Source organism: Glycine max, chromosome 10, assembly GCF_000004515.6.
Source record: "Glycine max cultivar Williams 82 chromosome 10, Glycine_max_v4.0, whole genome shotgun sequence".
NCBI classification, from domain to species: Eukaryota; Viridiplantae; Streptophyta; class Magnoliopsida; order Fabales; family Fabaceae; genus Glycine; species Glycine max.
The window spans coordinates 13,682,116-13,709,794 of NC_038246.2; the positions used below are offsets into that span (position 1 = coordinate 13,682,116).

General features: G+C 35.8%; 1 protein-coding gene across 1 annotated transcript; it reads right to left on the reverse strand.

Annotated features, from left to right (window-relative positions):
• Positions 1-3,426: 3,426 nt before the first annotated feature.
• LOC100779532 (DNA-directed RNA polymerase I subunit 1) lies at positions 3,427-27,152 on the reverse strand. Its single transcript, XM_006588858.4, has 21 exons — positions 26,902-27,152; positions 26,645-26,814; positions 26,025-26,184; positions 25,607-25,915; positions 24,399-24,614; positions 24,075-24,245; positions 23,175-23,337; positions 22,642-22,826; positions 21,560-21,823; positions 21,117-21,205; positions 20,779-20,926; positions 20,325-20,543; positions 19,766-20,083; positions 19,521-19,665; positions 18,331-18,536; positions 17,668-17,870; positions 15,361-15,559; positions 15,022-15,269; positions 6,305-6,445; positions 5,403-6,189; positions 3,427-4,376 (listed from the first exon to the last, which is right to left on the reverse strand). The coding sequence occupies exons 1-21, from the start codon at positions 26,917-26,919 to the stop codon at positions 3,780-3,782; spliced, it is 4,956 nt and encodes a 1,651-aa protein (XP_006588921.1). The 5' UTR covers positions 26,920-27,152; the 3' UTR covers positions 3,427-3,779.
• Between the last annotated feature and the right edge of the window lie 527 nt (positions 27,153-27,679).

The following is a 27,679-nucleotide window of genomic DNA, read 5'->3' on the forward strand; positions in this document are numbered from 1 at the left end:
CTATTTTGTAAATTACTATTAAAAAATTCATAAATAAGTATTTAATTATTTTATAAATCAATGTACAAATTCATTTTTAAAATTTTTATACTTCAAATCGCTATTTCATGCAAACTAAAATATATGATCAAAATCAAAATACAATTTTATTTTTAATTTTTAATAAATGACTATTTTAATATTTTATAAAAAAACTATTTTAATACTTTTATATATTTATAAATGAATGAAGAAATTCATTTATATATTTTTTATACTTCCAATTACTATTTATATAAATATTTAATAGTACTAATGTAATAATATTTATGTAAATATATTAATAAAAAAATTATTATACAATATTACCTATTTTTGTTTACATAAATTTTAAAATATATAATTATAAAAATTGGGAATTTTTTGTTATTTAACAATTTTATAAATAATTATTTTAAATATATAAAAGTATTAAAATAGTTTTTTATAAAATAATTAAATAACAATATAATTTATACATTGATTTTTAAATAAATATAATTATTAAATAAAAAAATTAAATTAAAAAATCAAAAATAGTTAATTAAATTAAATAAATATTTAAAATTAACAAAAATAGTTATTTATAAAATAATTAAATAATAACAATTTATACATTGATTTTTTAAATAAACAAATTTATTAAATAAAAATTATTTAAAATGGACAAAAATACAAATTGGGAATCGATATGATCTATACGAATTGGTAATCCATACAAATTGTTAATCCGTATGAATTATATGGATTAACCAATCTGTGTGGTCATACGAATTTCCTTTACACATGTATCATACGAATTATCAATCTGTATGGTTTAACGCAGTCAAAAATAAAAATTACGGACTAGGGTACTCACGGCGAAGAGGCGAGATGGAATGAAAGAATGCAGCAAGAATAACAGAGGGGAAGGATGAACTCGCGACGCAGCAGGGAGAGGAAGGAGGGACACAAAAGGATGAAGGAGGCGTAAGTGATTGGTGTAGGGAGGGATGGTGTATTTGATTTTTAAGTGAAGGACAATTTGATCTTTTTACTACACTTTCTGAGTGTAGAAGAAACTTATATGGGTGTGGGAAGGGATGGTGTATTTGACTTTTAAGTGAAAGATAATTTGATCTTTTCACTACACTTGTTGGGTGTAGAAGAAACTTGTATGAGTACACTTGCTGGGTGTAGAAGAAACTTGTATGGGTACAAGAAGAATAACCCTCTCTTATGGGAGTAGCTAATGAAATTTTTAGACTAAGTTACGGGAGTAGCTAATGGAATTTTTAGACTAAGTTATTATATAGATTCATCATTGGATTTGACTCCTTTTAAAGTAAGGAGAGTGTACTTTAGACGATAAAATACAATAATAACCATTAATTAGAAAAATCGATGTTTAAATTGTATTTTACTTTAGATTTTATTATACATATATTTGATAATCATAATTTACAGTCATTATTGATTCTCTAATCAATTATTCTACTCTTTATTTAAATCCTTCATTAGAATAATTAACATGAAAATTTTTATACAAGAATTATAACTTAATTATAGTATAACAATACTTAACAACTTTTAGGAATTATGAGATAATTGTAGAACTCATTTATTTTATGTTCTTAGAGATTACACCAATGAAGAGAAGATTTTGTTGAAGTTCTTAAATCTGGTGTAATACTATTGGGGCTACCAAAAATGAATTAACTAATAAGTCCTATGTTATAACGAATGGACTCGTTAGGAATGAAAATACATTGAACTTAATCAAGTTCGATTTAAATTGATTTGACTTATTAATATTTAATTCAATTTGAAGTTCAATCGAAGTGTTAAATACAGTTTATCTTCAGAAGTAAAAACCAACAAAGTAGTTTGCTTGTTGCCAACTTGGCATCACTATGATCTATTTGATATCATTTTCAAACAATTGATTGTGCACTTTATTAAAATACACGCTAAACGGTGTCTCATTTATTTTGTTAAGTTTAATTACGCTAATTTGCCATGGGGTCAATGTTTATTATTATCAGTAGGGGTGGGTAAACGGGCCCAAGTCCATGGATTGGCCCGCGGTCTGTGTGGGTTACGGACCAATTTTTTTAAACGGTTCATGGTTATGTCATATTTTTGAGCCCGCCCCGCTTAACCCGCGGACAATGCAGGTTTGGCCCGCGGGGTCCACAGGTTGCTCGCAGCCCGCATATGTGACGTTGACCCAATTATATTAGGTTTAATTTTCTATTTTTCACTTTAAACTTTTCTTTTAAAACAACAGATAAAGAAATATATGAGATAAGATAAAGATTTAAAGATAAAAATAAAAGATTTAAATTAAAAGATGATAAAGATAAAAAAGGATAAGATAAGATAAATAAAAGATAATAGAAATAAAAAATTAAGATAAAAAAATATAAGTGATAACATGCTAAAAATCTTCCTTTTTGATATTTTCTCAATCTTTTTCTCTTTTAATCTATCTTTTTCATATCTGCAAGTCATAAATAATAAAAATATCAATTCTTATCATTTAAGCCAAAAATAATTGTTAAATAAATATTTTTAAAGATATTTCAATATATTTTTATTATAAAAAATAGCTCACATCAGATATGGAGAAACCTCAAGCTATTTCAAATATGGAATCATTTGTTGTTAGAGATGTTTAAATTTCATATTTTAGATTTATTGCTTGAATTTTCTTTTGTTGAGACATTATTTATTTTATTGATATAATTGACTAATTATTGAGATTTTATTTACATTTGTATTGAACTTAATTTTATTGTATTGTATTTTTATTAAAATTAAATTTTTTTTAAAATTAGGCCCGCGAACCGGCCTGTTTGACCCGCGGGATCTGCGGGGCAGAGGCGAACCAATTTATTTGATCCGTGTAAGAAGCGGGACCGATTGGCCCGGTCCGCTGCCAATATATATATATATATATATATATGTATATATATATATATATATATATAACATTTAGTATAATGACTTAATATATAATCTCCCTTAAATATCACTATATAAGAAAATGAATAACTTTCTTTTCAGTCCGCACTAAACTTTCCTAAACAACCTAGATATGCAATAAATACTAACCACGAGTAATAATCCTCTAAAATTAATTCACTTGACTAAACCATTCAATCGATGACATTATTCCCTTAATGCATGAAAATTGGATATTATGACAGGCAAAGTTAGAGACGAATATAACGGTTCCTTTCATCCTTGTGTCTCTCCTAGAATATAACACAAGTCGTTCATGACAGTACTCCAATTTATAAATGTGTCAATCTTACTCAATCCTCGAAGTTAACCGTATGGTTTGCTTTTCAAAATACTTTGTGAACAAATTGTCGAGATCCCACATGGATTGATCGTCAATAAATATGCAAAACAGTAAAAATATTTAAAGAAAACCCAATAGCATCATGTGATTGATATAACCAACCACACTTGATGGGATAGGAGCCATTATTTTGGAGCAAAAATATTTAAATTAGGTGAAAACATACACTTCAGACCAAATGGGAAAATCAAGGCCCCATGAAAACCACCTATGTATAGATATGGGACGAGGAATGGCATTTCAAACTATGCTACTACTACATCCAAACAAAATTACTTTGAAGCCAGATAAAAATGGCCATGAAATTTTGGCATTTAGTCGCACAACACAATAATTATGGTATCAAAATTTGGCATGACCTCCAGGCATGTGAGGGCCAAAAGTCTAAAGCTGAAGGAACAAGCCAGCCAGATCATATCTCCAGCTTCTGTATCAAGTCATGGCACCCAGTTCCCATCTTCACTGGCAAACCAAGACAAATTCTAGCAGATGGTGTCTCCAAGTTGTCCACTTGCCCATGATAAGCTGCTTCAACAATAAAATTGCCAGCCGTCTCAAAACACATTTTGATGAAAGGGGATGTAGAGTCTGCTATGCTCCCCGTTCTGTTCATCGGGCGATAGCTACCAGTGTGCGTCATAAAGTCAGCAATGAGTGTCAAGTGTCGGATATTTACTGATATACCATAAGACTTGAAAACATTCTGCACTTCCCTGATGATGGTTTCCCTGGCTGCTTCCACCCCATAAGCATTTAGCATAGCATGCACGTTGTTTGAATAAATGTACCTAACATCCAGATCATCTTCCAACTCCCAAAATGTTTTAAAATGTACCCCTGATGTCTGAAGTGCTGGTATTTGTTCTTTCTCTGAGGCTGAAATCTCAATCCTTTTTCTGCCATCTTTACCATAGTAGATTACTCCACTTTCTTTGCATGTAATAGCTTTACATTCACCAACCTTTCCAAAATTTTGGATGCAAACCTTCTTGGCTGTCCTCTGAGCAATCTGCATATAGTTGTTTTGAAAACAGTCGAGTTTTATAAGCAAAATAGAAATATGACATATACACCCAACAAGAAACAGCAGTCATATTTGTTTCCTAATTCCTAACCATAGTTCACTTCACAGTTTTCATAGTTTATAATCAAGTTCCCATACAATTTGGTCCCTAAAAGTGACAACTTTATAACAAGCTAATCCTTCAATGAGTCGGTATTAGTGAGACATACAGATAGGATAGTGAGGAACATGAAGCACACATGTAAAGTTATTTGACAACTAGATTGCCTTTGTCATCTCTAAAATACTAGACAAGAATGAAATTTTCCCACTCTTTCTCTCACATATGGATGTCCCTAATGTGTGTAAATCCCAAAATTTCTCAAACTTTAATCATTTAGTGATTCTAAGTAATTTAATTGACAAATAATGTCACACGAGTGTACTTAACAATCCCTATCACTATGGGGGGTGGGGGGGTGGAGATGGGGGGATTTGTATGAAGGCACATCTTCAAGGACCAAAGCAACACAAGTTGTCATTTTCAAATATCAAATTGCTAACTGGACACTAAAACAAAGCCAACTGTACAAATTCATTATAGATTTTTTCAAGTCAGAAAGTAATAACAGAGAGCTCATACAACGGAAAAGAAAAAGATTGAGGAATGGCACTAACATCACCATGTTTTCTGGATGTAAAAGTAACTAACACTGACTTTGCAAAATTACATTTTACAAAACATTAAGCTATTCATATGACAGTGGCAGCATTGAAACACCCACACTATGGTAGGAAAAAAAATGTTAAGACACCACCATATGCATTTTAATGGACTTGATTAGTGTAGGTAGAAGGTACTGTGCTTCTAGGCATATATAATGTCCTAGAATATAAAAAATAAACTTTTTATAGTGTTGAATGACCCATCTGATAGGCAATAACAACCCAAACTTTGATATCATAAAGAAACACATCAACCCCAAAATTTATACAGCATATTAAACAGAAATTAGATGCAACAAAAAGTACCTGAGTTAACAAAATGTGAGGTTCACCAGTAAATCTAAAGTGGATCTCAAAATGCTTCCCTTTGGCTTCCACAAAAATTGCCCTGTCATATTTTTTTGTTGTTGGTTCAGATTTTTTCTTTTCTCGTTTCAAATTTTGTTTTTCATCAATAGTCTTGGACTTGGAGGGTTTTTCAAGTCCTTCAGAATTATTAGCATCTGTCACATTGTTATAATTCTCATTGGCATCAACATCACTGCCATCCTCATCACCTTCAATTTCCTCTGACAGCTCACCATCATGTGTTTCCTCTTCAGGACCATCCTCATAATCAACCTCATCAGTACCTTGTAGTTTTCTCTTTTGTGCATCTGATCCAAGATCTTCATACCCTTCAGTGTCTTCAACACCACCACCATCTTCATCGTCGTCATCATTATTTTGACCTTTTTTCTCAGATTCTGATCCATTGCTGTGAGCATCTTCAGAGCTGTTTGAATAATTTGATTGTGGATCAGTCTTGAATTTTTTTATGCCACTAATTTTAGAAAGCAATGTCATGTGATTTTGAATGGCATCCTCCAACTCTCTAACAAAGTTAACCCTTAGAGTTTCCTCCCAGTCGTCAAGGGTAATATCAGTGTATTCTGGATACTGTTTAGATTTATATAGCTTCATCACAAGTTTATATATACTGCAAACTTGACCACCAAGAACCGTTACTGGTACAACAGAAACTTTCATACTCTTAATTATGTCAGCTACAGTAATCTTCTTCAACTTATCAGCGAGACAAATAGCATCTTTCCTGCAAATAACAACAGCATCAAACACCTATACATGTCTGTAGAAAAAGCAATAAGTTTTCAGGAACAAAAATAATGAACACACAAATACAATAGAGAACAATATCAGTATCTCACATAGATTTATCATGTCTCAAGGGGCATGTCATAAATGGAGTTTTGATATCACGTGCAGCAGCCATCAGGATTTCTTGCAAGCGTGGAATTCCAAGTGTCACATTCATTTCACCTCGACCAGCAAGGTGGAAAGTATTCAAGCTGGGGGGGAGGGGGGGAAGCCAAAAATAAGCAAATAGGATTAACCAGCCACACATATATACAAATCAAGTCTTAATCATTATTGAGAAACTTCACCAAAAAAAATTATTGAGAAATTCATAGCTGCCAAAAAAAACACCTTCCCTGAATTAAGTTCTAGGCTTCTAGCAGACCATAAAGGGAAAGCTTAAGATTTTATATAAACACCAGATGCAAATAAAGTCACTGCTCGTGTTAGTTTGGCTTAAACTTTCACCAGGAATACATAAGTTGTCCACATTTCAAGATTTCACCATGAAAATTAAAATAATAATTTTCCATGGGATCACCAGAAACCACTGCAGCTTCTCTAATACTTTATGTTGTCATACTTGTTAATTAAGATAGAGTTAGTTTACCTCATGGGCAAGTCATTTCATAAACTCATTAAACCTACAATGAAACCCTACATAAAGCTTTTATGATGTTTAGATCAAACAAAAACCATTAAATTCATATCTGAAGCTAAGAGAGGAGCTGACTTCAGACATCACTTGTTCTGTCAAACAGCTATCCTCCTATTCTATGTTTTCTTTAAACATAAACAGTGTAGGTGATGTTGTAAGAAGATAATCCAGCATTCAGCTATCATCAGTATTCACCTCAGTCTATATAAACCAGTACCGTGGTGTCACTTTGACATATGGTATCAGCCTATTAAGGCGTTGTTTCATGCTGTTTAAACACTTCCACATTAAAATTAACTTATCATGTATGAAAACAACAAAAGAATAGCAACAGGCTCATCAAGAAGAGGTGAAATATTCTCCAAAGAAAACAATATTTGAATGGAGATTTGTCAAGCATTGCTACCAGCACAGTACAATTCACAATACTATATGATTTGATTCAAATAGTGCAGCTGACGATGCAAATCTGTTAGGAACCAAGAATTGAATTGAGAAAGAAAAGAAAGGATTTTATTGACTAGTAAGAAAAAAATAGAAAATAGGAGAGAAAACTCTCCTCCAAGGGTTTCCCCTTCACAAAGGATTTCTCCTTTCACAAAGAGCTAATGCTCAATTTACAATGACAAAAAATCTCCCCCTCTCCTATCCTTCTTCCCCTATTTATATCTAATAAACCCCTCTCACTAACTAACTAATTCATTAATAGTCTAACTATCTTAACTAGCTCTCCCTTCTTATATCCTAACAAAATCGTTGAGTAAATTGTTTTGGTGCTTGAATGGCACCATGAATCGCAAGAATAGCTTGCTGGGGGGCTATACTGCTGAATTTGAGCAGCCAATATTTTGTTGTTCTAGTGGCTGTTATGATTTGGATCTTTGTTTTGAAGCTTATATCTCACTTTTTAGCTATTTGACTTCAAAAGAAGGGATAAGTTAACCCAAAGAATAACTCAAGAAGAGTTACTTATCATCACCCTTCATTTTCTTCTAATCTATTCGAGAAAGTGAGAGAAAGACAGAAAATTAGAGAGAAAGGAAACTGATATTATTTCAATCTGAAAAGTTAGTTAGAGTTAGTTACAACAGAGGTATATATAGACATCTGAACCTCTGAACTAACAATAACAGAAACTGACTGCCTAATATTAGTGAGGAGCTGTTAGCAAAAGCTAACAGCCCTTACAAACATATTACCAGTTGTCTAACACTAGAGGGGTGTTGTTAGCAAAAGCTAACAGCCCTTCCAAACATACTACAAAAATGTTTTCACAATTATACAATCACATACTCTAATACCCCACTCAAACTCAAGGGGAAGAGTTTTCAGAAGAAACACTCTTCACATTGAGTTTGTCCCCGAGAACTTCAAATCTTGCTGAAGAAAGGGGCTTGGTCAGCACATCAGCCCACTGATCTAGAGCTGGGATATGCACAATTGAATGCTGCTTTGCCAGAATTTTTCTCTTACGAAGAAGACATCAATTTCCACGTGTTTGGTACGACTGTGAAACACAGGATTGTAAGCAATGGATACGGCACTCTAATTATCACAAAAAAAGAACAGGAGTAGTGAAGGGAGCTTGCAACTCGAGCTTGAATACATGTTAACTAGTGGAAGTTTGAGATAAACTACAATACTCAGCTTCAGTGTTGGACTTGGATGTGACCTTTTGTTTGCAAGACCACCAAGATATTAAGTTTGGGCCAAGAAAGATGGCAGCCCCTGAGGTAGAATGCCTGTCATCCACATCAGATGCCCAGTCAGCATCACAGAACGCGCGAAGAACCAAGGGTTTTGTAACAAGAGCAGGCTAAAGAAGTAGTCCATGAAACAAAGTACCCTTGAGATACCTTAAGATTCATTTCACTACTGCCCAATGGGAGTCTAGAGATGCAGCCATAAATTGACAAACTTTATTGACAGCAAAGCTAATTTCAGGTCTAGTAAGAGTAGCATATTGTAAGGCACCAACCACTAATCTGTATAGAGTTGGATCATGAAAAATATCAGCACCATGTCGAGATAGCTTGCAATTAGAGACTATAGGGGAAGAAATGGAATGAGCTTCAACCATGTGAGTTTTGTGGAGTAAATCACGAACATATTTACTCTGAGTCATCAGTATAGAGTTATTAGGTAGATACTTGATCTCTAAGGCCCAAAAAATAATCCAAATGACCAAGTTGCTTGAGAGAGAAAGCAGTGTATAGTTTGGTTGTGAGCTGCTGAATAAGAGAAGTAGAACTGCTCGTGATGATGATATCATCCACATAGACTAAAAGATAGACAATATGCACCTGTTGCCTGAAGATGAAAAGGGAAGTGTCACATTTGCTCCCCACAAATCTAAATTGAAGAAGAGTAGATTTCAGCCTATCAGAACACTGCCATGGAGCCAGCCTGTTTTAAGCCATAGAGAGCTTTGTTGAGCTTGCAGACTAGGGATTTATCTGCAACTTCAAAACCAGGAGGCTATGTCAAATACAGATTCTTCAAGAAGCCCATTTAGAAAAGCATTATTCACATCAAGCTGAAATAATTCCCACCCATGTGACAGTGCAAGAGTGAGAACAATATGAATGGTGACAGGCTTGACCACAGGAGAAAATGTCTCATGAAAGTCAAAGCCATGAATTTGATGAAAACCCTTGGCTACCAACCTTGCTTTGAACTTGTTGATGGAACCATCAGCATTTTCCTTTACTCTGAAAACCCACTTACACCCAGTAGTCTGTCTATTAGAAGGTAAGGGAACTAAGTCCCAAGTTTTGTTTTTCAGCAAAGCATCATACTCTTGTTGCATGGTAGCAAGTCAATCTGCATTTTTCAGGGCCTGTTTCACAGTTTTAGGTTCAGAATGAGTAAGAAATAAAGAAGGATGTAGTCTAGGATTGTGAATTCCAGACATGGATCTTGTTTGCATAGGTGAGTATTAACTAGTATAGAATTAGGTGCTGAAACAGAGTCAAAAGAGGGTGCACTAAGGGTTGTGGACTCTGAAGTTTGAGGATGAATAGATGTAGACTCAGAAGAAGTGGATGGATGAGACACAAGAAGAGAGGTTGTAGGCAAATGGATAGGAATAGGGGGAGCAAGGGGTGCAAAAAGAGAATGAGAAGGAGAAAGCTGAGAAGATTGAGGCACACAAACTACAAAAGGTGGAGACAGGTTAGGATTTAGACTGAAATAGGAATCAAGACTCTTGATGGAGTTAGAAGAGGAAGGAAACAGGTCAAAATAAGGGAACCTCAACTCATTAAACAGAACATCTTTGGAAACATAGATTCTTCCAAATAAAGACAGACATTTATAGCCTTTGTGGGAGGAGGAATATCCCAAAAATAGACACTCTTGAGATCGAAAATTGAGTTTGTGGGTATGATAAGGCCTCAACAAGGGAAAACAGGCACAGCCAAAGGTTTCAAGGAATTGAAAATCAGGATCCTTGTTGAAAAGAGTAACAAAGGGAATGGAAAAAGTTGAGGGAAGCAGCGGGAACCAGAGATACTCAAAGCTTCACCATTGCCTATGAAAATTTGATCAGGTCCATCAAAGTGAGTGAACTGCTTGATATTCTGTGATTCACCAGTCACATGGAAGCTAGCTCCAGAGTCTGAAATCCAAGTGGAGCTAGCAGAACCATTCCCATGAGAGGAGGAAATGGTAAGCATAGCTTGGATGCTGGAACAGCAACTTTGGAATTGGAATTGGGATTAATCCAGGTATTGGAAGCCCTGGCAAAACCAGAGGAGTAGGGAACTGGTTGAAGTGTGGCAAGATCAAAGGTGAGTGATTCATGAGGCTAAAAACTCGTGTCAGACCGAAAGTGGCAAACACTTGCAATGTTTTTTTTTAACTGCAAAGATAATATATATATTAATCAAATAATAGTACCAGGGGTACTACATGATAAGAAGGAGATAATGTCTCCAGGAACATGAGTCCAAAAATACAGAACACAAATGCCCTACAAGAATCCCCCATAACCCTTAACCCAGCAGACCACAAACTAAATAAAGGCCATAGGCATGGCTGAGGACCATTGATGAAAAGGGGCATTGAAGTCCTTTTCCCACCCCCTCAGCCAGGACCAAGTGAGGAAGTTAGTGTTATCCACCAACTTAGAAATGTGGAAAGGCTGATTATGAAAGATCACATCATTTTGGAGCTTCCATATGGACCGTGTAGCTGCTATCCACCAAATTTTCCTTCTTGTATTCGAAGCCTTCGAACCTGCTATGGAAGATTGCTGAAGGAAATGATCCATGGGCCTGCAGTGAAGAGCTCTATCCTCCTTAACCCAGGTGTTAAATTCCCACCACAAAGGCAGAACTTTTTGATAAGTGAAAAACAGATGGGAAGCAGATTCAGAATTGCTTTGACAGAAGGGGCATAAGTCATTGGCAAGATCAACATGTCTCCTGGATAGGTTCTCCTTAGTAGGAAGCCTATCCCAAAGCAATCTCCACGCAAAGGTTAAGGCTCTAGGAGGAATTTTAGTATCCCACAGCTGGCAGAAACCAAGCTGATGATCTTCAGTTGACTGCTCAGCTTTAATGCAAAGATAAGCAGATTTAGAAGAGAATATCCCATAAGAAGCAGCTCCCCACACCCAGCTATCCTTTGACAAAACATTTAAATTGATGACAGCAGTCTGATCAATAAAATCTGAGGCTATCCCCATTTCATTGTCAAACAGATTGCGCCTCCAAGAGAATTTCCATTCCCACCCCGATTCACAGAAAGAGCCCATCTCTGCTACTGTATGCTGTTTTTGCAAGGAGATACGATATAGCTCTGGATATTTATCTTTAAGAGCCATCCCCCCATCCATCCAATAGTCCTCCCAGAACAGAATTTGATCACCTCTTCCCAGCCTCCAAATAAACTGCTTAGAAACCTCAGCCATACACCCATGCTGGTTAATGGATCTCAAGTCAGACCACCAATGAGAGAAATTAGGCTTTGGTGGCCCCCCTTCCAAGCCTCTCCAGCCTCTGTATTTAGAATTCAGAATACGGCTCCATAGCTGATCACTTTGCTGGAACATCAACCATTTCCATTTAATTAAAAGAGCATTGTTGAGGGCCTTGATATCTTTAATACCCAAACCTCCCCTTTCTCTAGATGAACATACATGACTCCAAGCTATCCAAGCAATCTTCTTTCCTTCAGAATTGTCACCCCACAGAAAATGTCTTTGAATAGCATTTAATCTATTAATCACTGCTGAGGGAGCCCTGTAAAAAGACAAGTAAAACAAGGGTAATGCTGTTAAAACAGCATTGATAAGGGTGATTCTTCCAGCCATAGAGATGCTCCTTTGATTCCACTTGTTCAACCTAGCCTCAAACTTTCTAATGATAGGCTCCCACACCATCTTTCTTCTCAGATTAATGCCTATAGGCAACCCTAGGTAGCAAAAGGGGAATTGAAGCATGGCACAATTAAGGTAATCAGCAGCAGAACAACACCATTCTTCAGATTGGCCAATTGCTCCAAAGTGGCTCTTTGCAAAGTTAATTCTCAAGCCTGAAACCATCTCATAGCTTCTAAGAATGGCCTTCACAGCTTTGACATTATCCATAGAAGCTTCTCCAAAAAATATAGTATCATCAGCAAATTGGAGGATGTTCACTGGGATCCTATGCTTCCCCACCAAGAAACTTTGAAAGCAGTTTTTGATTGAAGCTTCTCTCATCATTCCTGTCAAGCCTTCAGCCACCAAGACAAACAATAAGGGGGCCAAAGGGTTCCCTTGTCTCAAGCCTCTTTGAGGCTTAAATTCAGAGGTAGGGCTTCCATTCACAAGAATAGATATAGAGGCTGATGTGAGGCACCCCTTAATCCAACCAATCCATCTATCATGGAACCCCATTCTTCCCATCATATAAAACAGAAATTGCCAAGACACTGAGTCGTAAGCTTTTTCAAAGTCCACTTTGAACACCATGCAAGGCCTCTTAGACCTCCTAGCCTCCTCAACCACCTCATTGGCAATTAAAACACCATGGAGCAGCTGTCTACCCTTCACAAAGGCTGTTTGCCTTTCATCAATGAGGTGGTTCATGACCTTGCTGAGTCTGTTAGCCAGTAGTTTAGCAATGATTTTGTAGACACATCCAATGAGGGAGATGGGTATGAAATCATTGAAGGATTGAGGGTCCTTAATCTTAGGGATAAGAGCAATGAAAGAGGAATTGAGACCCTTGGGGAAAGAAGCATTCACATGGAATTCTGCTATAAATCTTAGGAATTCAGGCTTCAATTCCTTCCAAAAGTGCTTAATAAATCTGAAATTAAAACCATCTGGCCCTGGGCTTTTGTCATTGCCACAGGCCCACACAGCACACCTTATCTCTTCCTCTTTAAAAGGTTCAATCATAATTTCTCTCTGAGTAGAAGTCAGACTTTTAAACGAAACCCCATCCAGGTTAGGTCTGCTCAAGTGAGGCTCATTGAACCTGTTCTGAAAATGATGAAGGATTTCAGCCTTTATAATGTTAGGATTTTCCACCCAGGTGTCACCAATCTGCATCCCCCTCAAAGCATTTCTCCTCCTCCTCAAATTAATAACTCTATGAAAATAGGATGTGTTGTTGTCCCCCTCTTTGATCCATCTGCATCTTGATTTCTGCCTCACAATAGACTCCTGCATAGTAGCTTTTTCCCAAAGGTCAGCTTGGGTTTTCTTGAGCTCCTTGACTTGTTGTTCAGAAGGTTGAGCTGGCATAGAATTCTCCAAGTCATTTAGTTTCTGTTGAAGCTGTTTGACTTTGCTGCACAGGTCTCCTATGTTGTCTTTACTCCAGATTTTCAGCCTCTGTTTAAGATGCTGAAGCTTGCATTTTAAAGCATAACCACCCCACCCCATAGGCTGATAATCTAACCAACAATCCCTCACTACCTTTTGAAATTGCTTGTTCATTAACCATCCATCATAAACCTTAAAAGGTTTAGGGCCCCAATCAATGCATTTAGACCCGTACTTGAGACAAATTTGACAATGAAAGTTGGCAAAATGGCCACCACCACCTCTACCAGAGCCACCACCACTGCGTCCAGCACTGCGATCAGGAAAACCGCCACGACCATTGCCACGGCCATACAATCCTCGAGAACCACCAGGATGACCAGATTTGTAGGAATTTTTATGCGAATAGCCTTGAGTGTAGTTCAAAGACGGAGAATTAAGCACCCGAGCTTCTTTACTGTAGCGAGCAAGACGAGTTTTATGACCGTAAAGCAAGGCCTCAATCTCGGCGATAGACGGAGTACGCTTATTGCTCTCAATTACAGAGATTATCAACGCATAATCGGACGGGAGTCCTTCAAGAAGCACGTCAACATACTCCTCATGGCGATCAGGAACTCCAACACCAGCAAGCTCATCGACATAACCTTTGATTTTACGCAAATATTCATCGATGGATTTACCGTCAAGCAAAACCGCACGATCGCTGTTCGCAGCTGTCGAGCACAAGACTTCGTATGGAGATTAAAATACGCATGAATCTTCTCCCAAACCTATAGGAGTAATTCGAGCCAAGGATGCACAACAGAACTGATTCCGAAACTTCCCAAGCTTCATAGTCAGGATTCACATGATCAACAATGTGATCATCCTCTGTGAGATAGCGAGGCAGAACGACGGGATTCATGACGAAACGCTGCAATTTGTGGGACTTGATAACCGGTTCTACATGCTGCCGTCAGTGGAGATAGTTCGAATCATCGAGCATCTCGGCGATGGAGTTTGGGAACGATTGAGAGACGAAATTCGAAGGAGTGAAAGCCCTTACAAACATACTACAAAATTGTTTTCAAAATTATACAATCACATACTCTAATATAATCTAATGGTCAAAGATGAATTACTCGTTAAAACAATTAAAAGAAAACTCTTTATAGAGTTACTCTAAGAGTAACTTCATTCTCTCTCTCTCTCCCCATATATATATATAGATAACTGATAAGTCTGGTTCAAAAAAGACTGGTACCACTAACAAATTCATACTTTTCCATGTGCTTCAATATTGAAACAGATTGAGCATAAAGGGCACCCCTTGGCACACATTATATGTACAAAATAAGAAATATCCATGACAATGTAAAAAATCTTACGTCATCTGCGTTGCCGGTTCTCCAACAGATTGAGAAGCTAATACACCAACTGGTTCACCTGGTTGAGCAAGACATGAGACATACTTATGCTCCATCAATCTTAAGAAATCCGCTTGCTCCATAGAACCAAGATTTCTCTGTTTCGAGAATTTTTCTGCTTTTCCTTCAAGAGCCTCAGGCAATTTGTTAATATATGGACTGGATCTGTCTAGTTGACGGCAATAGTTGCTAAAAACCAATTCTTTATTCTGAAAATAATAAAAGAGAAACATATAACAACAAGCTACAAGTTGTATGCGTAATTTATGATTTTCTCGGAAATAATTAGCATGTTCATACAGTTGACAATGCACCGAATTCGGTGATAAAGCTAGTTTGATGGACATCAACACCATCTTCTCCATAGTGAAACTGAATAATTGAACCATCCGCATCACGGACAGTATGATCATAACAAACTTTAAGGCACTCAAGGTTTTTCATTAGGCATCTTTGCAGGTAACCACTCCGAGATGTTTTGACTGCAGTATCAACTAGCCTGCGGAGCAAAGAGGTCATTTGTTTAGGATCTAGGAATTAAGAAATGTAAGCCATATTACCAAGAATACTTTTTGCCTTTGGTGTAAAGATTAAAACATATCAACAAAAGTGACGTTTGCATAAAGGGTAGTAAACATCATACAGAGAAGCCAAAAGAAACAGGAATGCATTCAGGGAGTGTAGGAGGGAGAGTGCTGTAAGTCTGTAACCAAGTAAGGCCAAATTTGGACAAGATTCTAATAGTTAATATGCAAACATAAGGACCACAAATAAACACGAACAATCAATCAACAATAAGCAAGAGTTATAGCATTAGTAGGCATCCCTACATTGAACAGTTGACTCCATTGGGCTCTACCAAAAACCAAATTTTAAATAGACGGTCTTTTTACTGGTTTTAACTGAAACTTTCATAGGCCTTTCTTACTCCTTTAATAAACTCCCTTCTATTTGAAGAACTTTAATAGAAAAATTTGATAAAAAAAACTACACAATTGTTCAGAAGGCATATTATAACAAGTCTGTAATAATCAAAAAATACATGAAAAATAGCTATCTATATAAAGGAAAGATAGTTGAAAAAGCTGCCAAGGTGTGTGCACAAACTGAACCATTAAGAGAACAGCATAACATACATGGCTTCCAAGGAGCATATGAGCAGTTTTTCAAATAAATTTGTCCAAGTATTATTACTCGTGCAAATTATTGCACTAAAAATGCAAATGACAATAGGTGTAATTAGTGATCTAAATTTCAATTCTGAAGGGGGGATAGAAGAAGGCACAAACATGACTAATAAACACTCAATAAAATATTTGCTGAAACAGTTTTAAATCTGCAATAAACAAGTGATGAGAATAACAGATATCGCAGACATTTTAACAAAAAAAACAAACGAAATGTTCCATTACTTTATAAATTTATAACAAAAAAAAAACAAAAAACATACATCAATGGCAAGAAACAATTGTTGTAATGTTTCTCTCCTTCACATGCACCAGCACAGATGCAAGGACTGCAATACATGATGCATTGACATTCTTTCTTATGCATAAAAAAATGTGAATTATATGACCTAACTACATGTCAGTGATGTCACCCAGGCCAGGTAGAAATTCAGACTCTGTTTGAAGTAGTAATTCTTTCAGTTTATCTTCCGAGATAATCTTAGCTAATAAAATTTAAATAATAAATATTTTGATTGGTTCTGCCAACATCTGTTACATATACATGTATCCTGATATTAAGTGCCACTATATCTACTCTGTCTTTGATAAGCACCCAAGCACTTGGAAAACCAACCCTTAGAAGCTAGTTTTTAAGGGGGAAGAACCAAGCACTTAATACCCCACCAAGCATCCCATACTACTCGATGTGCGACATCGGCACCCCATAATTCCCAAGTCCCTATCATAGCAGTGCTCTTGGGACACAACATCTAGGCAACTCAGTCTATGACACTTTACTCAACTTCCTTGTTGGTCAAAACTTTCCACCAGTCAAAACCCTCCATAGGTAAACTTTTTCGAGACATTGACAACCAACTAAGTTACCAATTGATAAGCACCCAAGCATTTGGGTAACCCACCCTTAAAAGCTAGTTGTTAAGGGGGGAGAACCAACGACTTAAATTCTCCACCGAGCATCCCATACTACTCAATGTGGGGCATAGGCACCCCATAATTCCCATGTCCCAATCATAGCACCTCCCTTGAGAGCCAACATCTCGGCGGCTTACACTCTACGACACTTCACTCAATTTCCTCATCAATCAAAACACTCCACCATTCAGAACCCTTCATAAGTAGTCTTTTTCGAGACATTAACAACCAGCTTTGATACCAATTGATAAGCACTCAAGCCAAGCCGTTGAGGAACCCACCCTTAAAAGCTAGCGGTTAAAAGGGGAGAACCAAGCACTTAAATACTCCACCAATACTACTCGATGCGGGACATAGGCAACCCATAATACCCAAGTCCCTATCAGCCTTGAATTGACAAGATACACAAAGACAATGGAATAAAACTATAACAATTCACAATCATACATAATTTAACAAAAATGTCTAGAATGAACTTTTTTCTATCTAAAAGTTTTTTTTATACCCTTCACGACCAGCCATGCAATGAAAGTAGTATTCCTGAGGATGAAGGGCTGTAAGAAACCGATCAATAATGAACCCTCCTGCTCTAGGGGAACAATCCCAAGGAGGAAAGCAGGGTAAGGTCTTTCCAGAAACCATGCGTGGGACTCGTTTTCCTTCCAACTCTTGCTGGCCTAGATGAGAAGATATCTGCTGGAAATTCACCTGTTTAAAAATGAAATCAACTTGAAATCACTAATTGCCATAAACATAATACATAAATGATTTGTATTAAACTAAATTTACAATCTTGTACAATGTACACTATTTATTTATGAAAATGAACGAAAGCTTATAATAAAAAGAAATTAAAGAACAAAGATAAAACTATATGCATTTTATATAATTTGAATTCTAAGCATCATCTGCTTATGCTTCAATAGGATCTTTTATTTATATAAATCACATAATAATGGATTTCACTCCAGTCATATGCACAAAATTTTAGGACTTCAAATGTGTGTAGCATTAAACACATATGTGCCACACTGCCACTTATAATATTCATAGAAGACTCTTGGTTTTTCTAATACGCCACATGCAGTATCAAAAGTGCTCTTAATCCTAATACACAACTAAAAAAAGTGACGTGGACAAATTAAAATCTGAACAGAAATACACATACCATACTACCCTTAGCTCCAGATGTAGTCATAAGAGAAATACAATTTTTTCCTGAAGGTTTCAATATTCCTTCAGATAGTAGCTTCTTTAATATCCCTGAGCTTGTTCTTGAGTTAAGATTGCTTGTCATCTTCCTATCCAATGTTAAGGCTGCTTCTCCATTACTGCGTATTTTTTTCTCAATATTCAATTGCAATGTGACTGGATCTGAAATGAAAAAAATATTAGAACATCACAATTTTACACAGAAATAACCAATTAGAAGTAAGGAGATGCCAAGTACCCCAAAAAAGATAACTGTGAACCATTATTTTTCATGAAGTCTGTAAGAGCACAAGTTTTTCTTATGTTTTTAGTATTGCATGAGCATATGCGTAATGCCAACCTGTCATAGCAAGTTGGAGAAACATCCTAATAGTTTCCATAACAAGTACAAAGACTAAACTAGCATGATTAATACAATGTTATGAGAATAAAAAACAACCCCCACCAATGATGGTTTATTCAGGGCACATTTGGAAGACATGTTTGATTCAGAACATAGTAACCAAATGTCAATGCTTCCAAATTATATTGATCTCAAGACACAAGCACACGTCTTCAGCCAGCCCAACAGTTACCTTCGGTCTTGGAACAATAGGCAAAACGGTTGAGACCCAAATTATTTAAACTTCAAACTAATGCATCTGGGACAAAGACAGGGATCAGTGCATCAGGGACAAAGACAGGGGCCAGCGCATCTGGGACAAAGACAGGGGCCAATGAAAGCCATTGTCAAGAGAGATAGGAACCAAAAAGTACCTAAAAACTCTGGTTAACAAAGGAAGTGACCCCAAACAGGCTCAAATGGGGATGAAACTCCAAGGATAGGAGTGGTCGATATGGGTGACCACTACACAGGAAGTGCTGCCAAAATGGCAGAAAGATGCACCGTCATGTGCTGGAAAAGCTTCCAGGGCAGGTGTATTTAGCTCACTGAAAAGGCACGTCAGGGGTTGTTCTTTCAAGATGTCGTCAATGGTGTGGGTGCCTCATTAATAGATTCACAAAACACAGGTATAAAAGAAAACTAGGAACTTTAATACATCTTAAAGTGGGTCTATGTTGCAAGCAATAAATGTTATCATATCTGGAAAAGGAATATTATTTTAGAATCGTATGATTAATATAAAATAATTTTATTTCAGTTACCTATATTGTCACTATTCTTCACTCCAATGAATTCACGATGAACACTGTCACCAATTATCTCACAACTTTTGAGTTGATTCATTCTTTCAACATCCTTTCCTTCTGTTAACATAAGATCATCTACTCCACATGTGAACCCATGCATCTGAAAGACACAACACAAATCAGAATCATGCTGGAATGCAGGCTAAATAAATACTAAAAAAATACATCACAATTGCAAAACTACTGAATTGGTAGTAAACCTGTAAAAAGGTAGTGAATAACCGACTTAATGCTGAAAGTAGGTTGCCAGCAACATTTGATCCATAAAGTTCTTGTACTGTATGTATCATACCATAGTCACCAAATTGAGCCTTATCAACTACACCACGCACCAAATCATTTTTATATATCAATAATTTATCCTCATCAGGCTTATCCTTCTTTTTTGATGTATCTTCGGTGTATCTTTTTCCCTTCCTGATCTGAGTCTTGAAAAAGTTAGACGGGATTTTTGCATTCTTCTCAGCAGTAAATGGTGGTGAACCTCTGGTGATATAGTATAGCAATGCACTGATAACCTAGAAAACCAAAAGAGACCACATTTACTTAATAAAACCATTATGTCATTCAAAATAAAGAAGCAGATCACACCCAAGTAATACAAGACATACAGACTCCATAGATAAATAAATTGTTATGAACTAATACAAGAGAGGGAAAATGACTAAATGAAAAAGCTTCTGGCAGTTTATTTAGAAAGTAATTTGTTTTAACACCAGAAGAGTAAAAGTCTTAAATTTAAGACTAACATATAGCAACCTGTTTTCCTGTCCACAGGGGCTCAGGCTTCCATATTGCTGGAGGAAACAGAAACATTTCACTCTCGGAATTTGAGATGAAAACTTTCTGCCCATGTTTGCCATAAAATGAGCCTAGCCCAGCCATGGATACACCAGAACTGTACAGTAGTTGATTGAACTCTTCATAACTTAGAAAAGTATCCTTTTTTGTAAGAAGAGCAGCACTTACAATATGATCCTGGAAAAATAGTTCAAAATGGGAGGGGAAAAACATCAGGAAATAACCCCAAAGAAAAAAATTTGTAAATAGTGCACATTAACTAATTAAGGCTATAGAAGATGAGGCTCAGCAATACGGTTGTAGCTTTGTGACCTAGAAGTCATGGATACAACTACAGAAAACAACCTGACCCAGATCCTTATGCCTTGCAGCACTAAGCAGGCTTTATTAAATAAATAATTTATGCAAATACCTGAATCAAAGCTCTAATTGGATCCCCACTTGTAGGTTTCACATATTGATTGTTAGCATTTACAATATTGTAAGCTTCAGCCCGAGAAATTTCATCTTGTGGAAAATGAACGTTAATCTCGTCACCATCGAAATCAGCATTATATGTACTGAGATCACGAAAGGGGAAAAAATAAAACAAGTAGTTATTAACTGTAGCAACCCTATTAAGCAGAGATATAATGCATATGGATGCATCAAAATGAAATTCTCATGACAAGATTGTCAGATAGTCAAATGTACTAATACATAATTTATACCACAATCACACCAAGCTCAGAAACTAAAAGTATATATTACCTACAGTTTGCGTAGTGCATGCGTACAGTTTTCTCCCCCTTTAGAACACGAACTATATGTGCCATTATACTAGGTTTATGGAGTGTTGGCTGCAACAGAATATAAATTTCAATTCATATCAGAATGTCATCAAATCAGCCATGTTCACATCACACATTTTCTCAACATGATCTTCACAAAATTGTTTTATGTTGTGGCAGGTATACAGTTCAAAGTTATGCAACCAATACTATCAATGTGAACTTAAGAAAAAACAAAATTTTAACTCAAATTACACATTTTCAAGAACACAGCAAGTTGACAACTTCCAATAGTAGATGAGAACAATCAAACTGCATACTTCCAGCATTTTAAAGTCATACATAGATTTTCTATTTCTTCTTTACCTAAAAAACATCATTAAAGGAATGAAATACAGCACCACAATAAATATATTGCATTACCTGTCGATTGACAAGCACAACATCGCCATCCTTCAAGTGGCGATACACAACTTTCCCTTCAAATTCATGGTCAGATATCTTCCCTTGATGCAAAATAACTCCTCTTGAGGTTGGTAATTTCCTTGAGGTCAAAGAAAGCAACTTCCCTTTTGGTGGAAGCTTGACTATTGATACTTTATCAGCATAATGTGTAGCACCAGGATGGGATTCAGGACCATTAAGGATAGCATTCCTTAACTTGACTACATTCCAAGGAGTCACTCTCTGAAAGATATTAACATAAAAGCCAATGGCAGGAAACAAAATGAGATATGAAGGTTTTACCATAGCTAGTAATATCCTACTCAATGTAGAGTCCAATAAGACCAGTGCAACACCCCAGTATAATAATCAGTTATCAGCATGCTATTGTTTGAAGTCCTTAATAAACTTCATTCTAGAGCAATTTATCATTCTATGTTTCTGATGCTCTGGTAAGAATAATGAGGCCAAAATTTGGTTGCAGGCTTGCAGCAGAAAAATTATTATCCAGTTAATGCTTCCTTTTCCATTTCAATTTTTTATCTTCTTTAAATTATAAGGGCCACGCCAAGGGAAAAGATGGTTTGCCTGTCTAAGATCATAAGATATATATTATAAGCAGAAAATGAAGTAAAGAAAAATACAACACCAAAATATTCACTTCTATAGAACCATTAGAATGATATGTGCAGTTCATGATAGGAGTTAGTATTTAGGAAGTAGCACTCATTTACTCTTTATCAAGAAAACAGTCCTCACTTAGTCTATTAAGAATCTATATATATATATATATATATATACACACACACATACACACACACACACACACACACACACACATAGATATAGATGCTCTGAATAACCTAAGCACTACACACTCAAGCAATATCAATCAAGCTATTCCATCCTAACTCCCTCCAAATTCAACAAGAACCATTCATAAATGTATACATGTGATATCATATACATATTACTAAACTGAATACACATCAGAAAATTATAACAGAAACAAAGAAAATAACAAATATGGACATTGAATGATACCTAGTTACAATCCTCACCTCAGGATAGGATAATCTTAAAGCAAAATAAGGGGGAATCCCAATTTCATTGACTGCTAAATAAGGATCTGGTGATATGACAGAGCGACATGCAAAATTAACCCTCTTTCCCATCATTTTCTGGCGAAAGATGCCTTCCTTCTTCTCCAGCAATTGACAAATTCCAGTAGCGACATCTCTCTTGCCTAAGACCAAGCAAGAAGAAAAGTTAAGTCTATGTAAGAACCATTAGCAACATATAAAAAATATCTACATGTCATCATATATATCAAGCAATCCATAAATTCTGAGAAACCTCACTTTTCTTCCTCTGTGATTATAATAATTAATACTTATGACATTCATAACAGAAAAAAGAAATCATCTTGCAAACATTTTATCACAATTAAAAACTTATAAGATTTTTTATTAACTATTGATATTGGTCCATTTTTTATTGACAAATTACAGCCAACCCAAATGCACCCAGTTTCACATTACTATTCCAATTTCCAACAGGGAAAAACTAAAATGAAACCAGAAGAGACTCTCACCAGAAGCAGTTTTATTGTCGAATAGCATGTTTACAGATTGCTGAAGATCCATCCACCGGCTTAGAACCTTTGAGGGATCTGACTTATTTAGATGGGCATCTCCCAAGGATATGTTGCACTGTAAAACCTTAGTCAACAAAACAGTTTGAGGATGTTCCATCACCTACAAAAGAATTGACTACACAATTAAAACACAAGTAGTATCAATTAATTACCAAACTTTCACAAAACAATAAATAAAATAAACATAGCTACAGTTCTAATTTCTGCAACAACCAAGCCTCCCAATATGGATAAATTGGCAGGTGGAAGCAGCCAACTTTTCAACAAACCCATTTACAACAAGGTCTTCAAAAATAGTATATTCCCAAAAATTGCCTGAGACATCCTCCATCCCTTTTAATCATACTATCCTCCATTAGATACACTTTTACAGGCCTTCTTTTATGAGACAAACAACCCTAGGTGAGTTTCTGTAATCTTTTATTAAATAGATGCTAGTCTAAATTTATTAGATATATTCGTTATCATCCCTAGTCTTGTCCTTCTCTGTATGCCCACTAATTCCCAGCTGCATTCTCATCTTCACTGCACTATTTTTTATCTTATCTTTTCTTCACTACACAACTATGCCACTAAGCAATACAAGCATATTGCAGGATCTATAATCATTTCTTCATTCATTAGAGTTAAGAGTTGGTTAATCTGTTGGGTCAGATGTCACAGTGGGTTTTTTCTTCAAAAGACCGATACTATGAAGAAAAAGATTTAGAAAAAGAAAAAACACTTTGAAGAGTAGCTATCATAGAGCATTTATTTTCCTATGAGACAATAATCAGAGTCAAAGATCACAAAATGAAGTTTATTCTGACAAAACTGTTACATTGCTATCATACTTACATTATCACCTCCTTTAGTTGGGGGACGAAATTTGATTGGTGGTACAAAAATATTCTCTAGAAAGAACATTGAGTGACCGGCTTTCTTTCCAAAACCCTGATCTTGAATATCATTAATATAAGAACAGAGCCTGGCTTCATTTTCCCACAAAAGCTCTAAAATACCTTTAACCTGTAATTTGAACGGAATTAAATGAAATGATTCATACACATTTTCCAACAGCATATAATATTATATTAAACATGTCATTACCAAGCAGATAATTTTCCTCGAAAATAGAATAGGTTATAAAAGACAGTCATGTAATATTTGCACAAAACTAACCTGTGAAGGTAACAAAGACCCAGAAAGTTTATTTTGTTCAGCAAGCTTGTAAGACAATTTCTCTTTTTTTCTTTTATCTCTTTTTGCAGTCCCTGCAGAGGTAATATCTTCTACGTCTGTAGTATCCCCACCACCTAAAGATATATCATCATTGGTTGTTTCACTTTCCACAGATCTAATGGTATCTGCTCTAGTTTCATCAGCTGAGAGAACATTCTAGAGCCATCAACCAGAAACCCAAAAGGGAGAAGGGAAAGGAAATGAAAAGAAAAGTAAGAATTAGACAATGCAGCTAGAAAATAGAAATACCAACAAACATGGACCTATGGACATGAAAATCAGTTTGTGGACAAGAACATAAATACATCATATGTACCAAGTCACCATCCATAAAAGAAAAGGGGAAAAAAACTCATGGTTGACTAAATTGAGCAACTTTTTTCTTTTCATATTTGAAAATTGAACGTATAGCAAGAAATAAAAACAAGAAGGGGAAAGAGCATGACTTAAGCATGTTTCACAAAATTGTAAGCATAATGCCTGGGTATGGAACAAAGCAGTGCATAAAATCCAGGCACAGAGCACAGCACAACACACCAGGATTTGGTACAGTAGGGGATTAGCAAATCCTATTGCAAGGATGTAGTTTGTTATGAATAACAATGCTTGGAAACAGATAGTCTATTGGACTTTGAGTTAGCATGGTAGTTGTGGAATGATATATTCAGGCTAGGATGACAGAGCATGCATAATATATGTCCACAAAGGTTAGAGTCGCACACAGCCAAGCCAACCCACCCCCTCTACATACATAAATATGTGTCTACATATATTATAAATTATAGAAAAATATATGCACACACATAAATATAAATATATAGATATAGACATAATATAATATAATAAAAGAATATCATAAAAGTATTATTATATCTAAAGAAAGTGTAAAGATGCGCTGACCAAAAAAAAGTGTAAATATGCCAAAGCATGCTACTTGAACCACACAAAGACAACATCCCTTACTCAACTTGTTATATTTAAAGTGATTAGTGTATCTACTTCAACGATACTATTGTGCCATACCATTATGGAAGAAGATTCTGGTAAAATATGCACTTCCTCAGGAATGAAAAAAATATATATTTTTAGATTATTACAATAATTTAATTTCTGAAAATAAACAAAGTAACAAGAAACAATGAATTTACCATATGAAACCATCCAAAGGTCGGTTTGCTGATTTTAGGATTCTTAGCTCCACATTTTTGACATTTCTTATGTTTTTTCGTCAGCAATTTCCTTAGAACAGACATTGCCTCACTAAATTGAAGGGAGGTCCAATTTTCTCCCAGTTGCTCAGCACTATAACACTGGCTCTCATCTCCATCACCTGGATGTATGGATTCATCTGGATTAAAAGAATCCACACTTTTTCCAGGGATAATAGATTCCAAACGTTTTGCCCTGATAATATCCCCTTTCATTATGAGCTCCAATTGGGATGTACGAATATCAACCTTGAATCAACATAAGAACATACAATCAATGGCCAAGAAATACATAAATATCTTACAAAAGCAGTATAGGGAACCAACACATAAAATTACCACATCAACATAAGTTTACCTCTTTGCTGGGGGCCCGAAAATGATGGCAAGTGAAACAAGTTCTTTGCAGAATATTGCTAAGAATATTGAACATCAGAGGGTTGTAGACAGGGGAAACGAGCTCAATATGACCAAAATGACCTGGGCAATGTTTAGAAGTTTGACCACACGACTTACAACTGCATCAAGCAAAAGGCATATGTCTCAGTCACCCAGCCACCTCAATTCAAGACATGTAACATAAGTACAACTTAAATTAAACATCTTCCGTTATTAGAAAATAATCAATTACTACTGTCCACATAACTTATCTCCACCCAACCAAGTCAAAAACAAACTTATCCTAGCTAATTTGTAGAAGCACTCTCATATTATTAGCTTCTGTATAAGATTTATGCACAAACTAATTTTAGCTTAGGGAAAAGCATTTTTCACTCTGTCCTTATTTTCTTCTCCTAAGAATGCTTATAAAAAAAAACTTCATCCAAAATTGCCCTAGGACTTCTCAAAGATCCCCTCCCTAAACATAAGCTTCTTCTCAATGAATTGATTATTTGTCTAAAGCTTGTCAAACACGGACATAATCGAAAGGGTTAGTGAAAATTCATTATGAAGATAAGTAAGTATATAACAACATACAGAGACTTGTCATCGAAAGGGCCCAAAGCGGCGTCGTATAGTCCATCAGGCACGGGGTGCAGCAAAAAATCGACGAGAATGGGACTCGTTATCTTCACGCGGCTGCTCCGCCGTATCTCGTCGTCGGTTAGGAAGCTGAACGCCACCGCCTCGACGGAGTTCGTCGCGCCCTGCGAAGGTTGCGTCACGACGGCGTTATTAGATAGGTTTCAGAGAGCAAGAAAAGTAAAAGAGAGCGTTGAGTTGGAGATTATTACCTCGGTAGTGAGAACCATGGTGCCGCCACCGTCGAAGCAGGTCCGAACGCCGTCAAGGGTTTAACGGAGAGGGACACAGAGAGGGTTTAGTGTTGAGGAGGGTACGCACAATGAAGAAGTAAGTAGGTTTTGAGAGGGTTTAGCAACCCAGGAGTTTTTAACATTGACCCGGGCGGCTTCTAAGGGGAACCCTTGTATCATTTGGTTTTCTTACAATAGCTAAATTATTGTCAAATGACATCTAAGCCCCCCCATTAACCTTAATCCATATCTATATTTATATTATATATAAATTCTCTTTCTTTTCTTCTGTTCCTGCCAAAAATAATTTCTTTAATTGTTACATTTTTACTTTCATTAACATTAAAATTTTATCTATCCATTTATATCAATACTAGTTGATAACCCGTGCGTACGCCCGGATCACTTGTAATTTATTTTATATAAATATTTATTTATTATATAATACAGTATTAAAATGAAAAATAATACGAAAATAAAAATATATGTAACATTAATAATAATTAGATTGTTTGCATCTAAGCCCCCCCCATTAACCTTAATCCATATCTATATTTATATTATATATAAATTCTCTTTCTTCTGTTCCTGCCAAAAATAATTTCTTTAATTGTTACATTTTTACTTTCATTAGCATTAAAATTTTATCTATCCATTTATATCAATACTAGTTGATAACCCGTGTGTACGCCCGGATCACTTGTAATTTATTTTATATAAATATTTATTTATTATATAATACAGTATTAAAATGAAA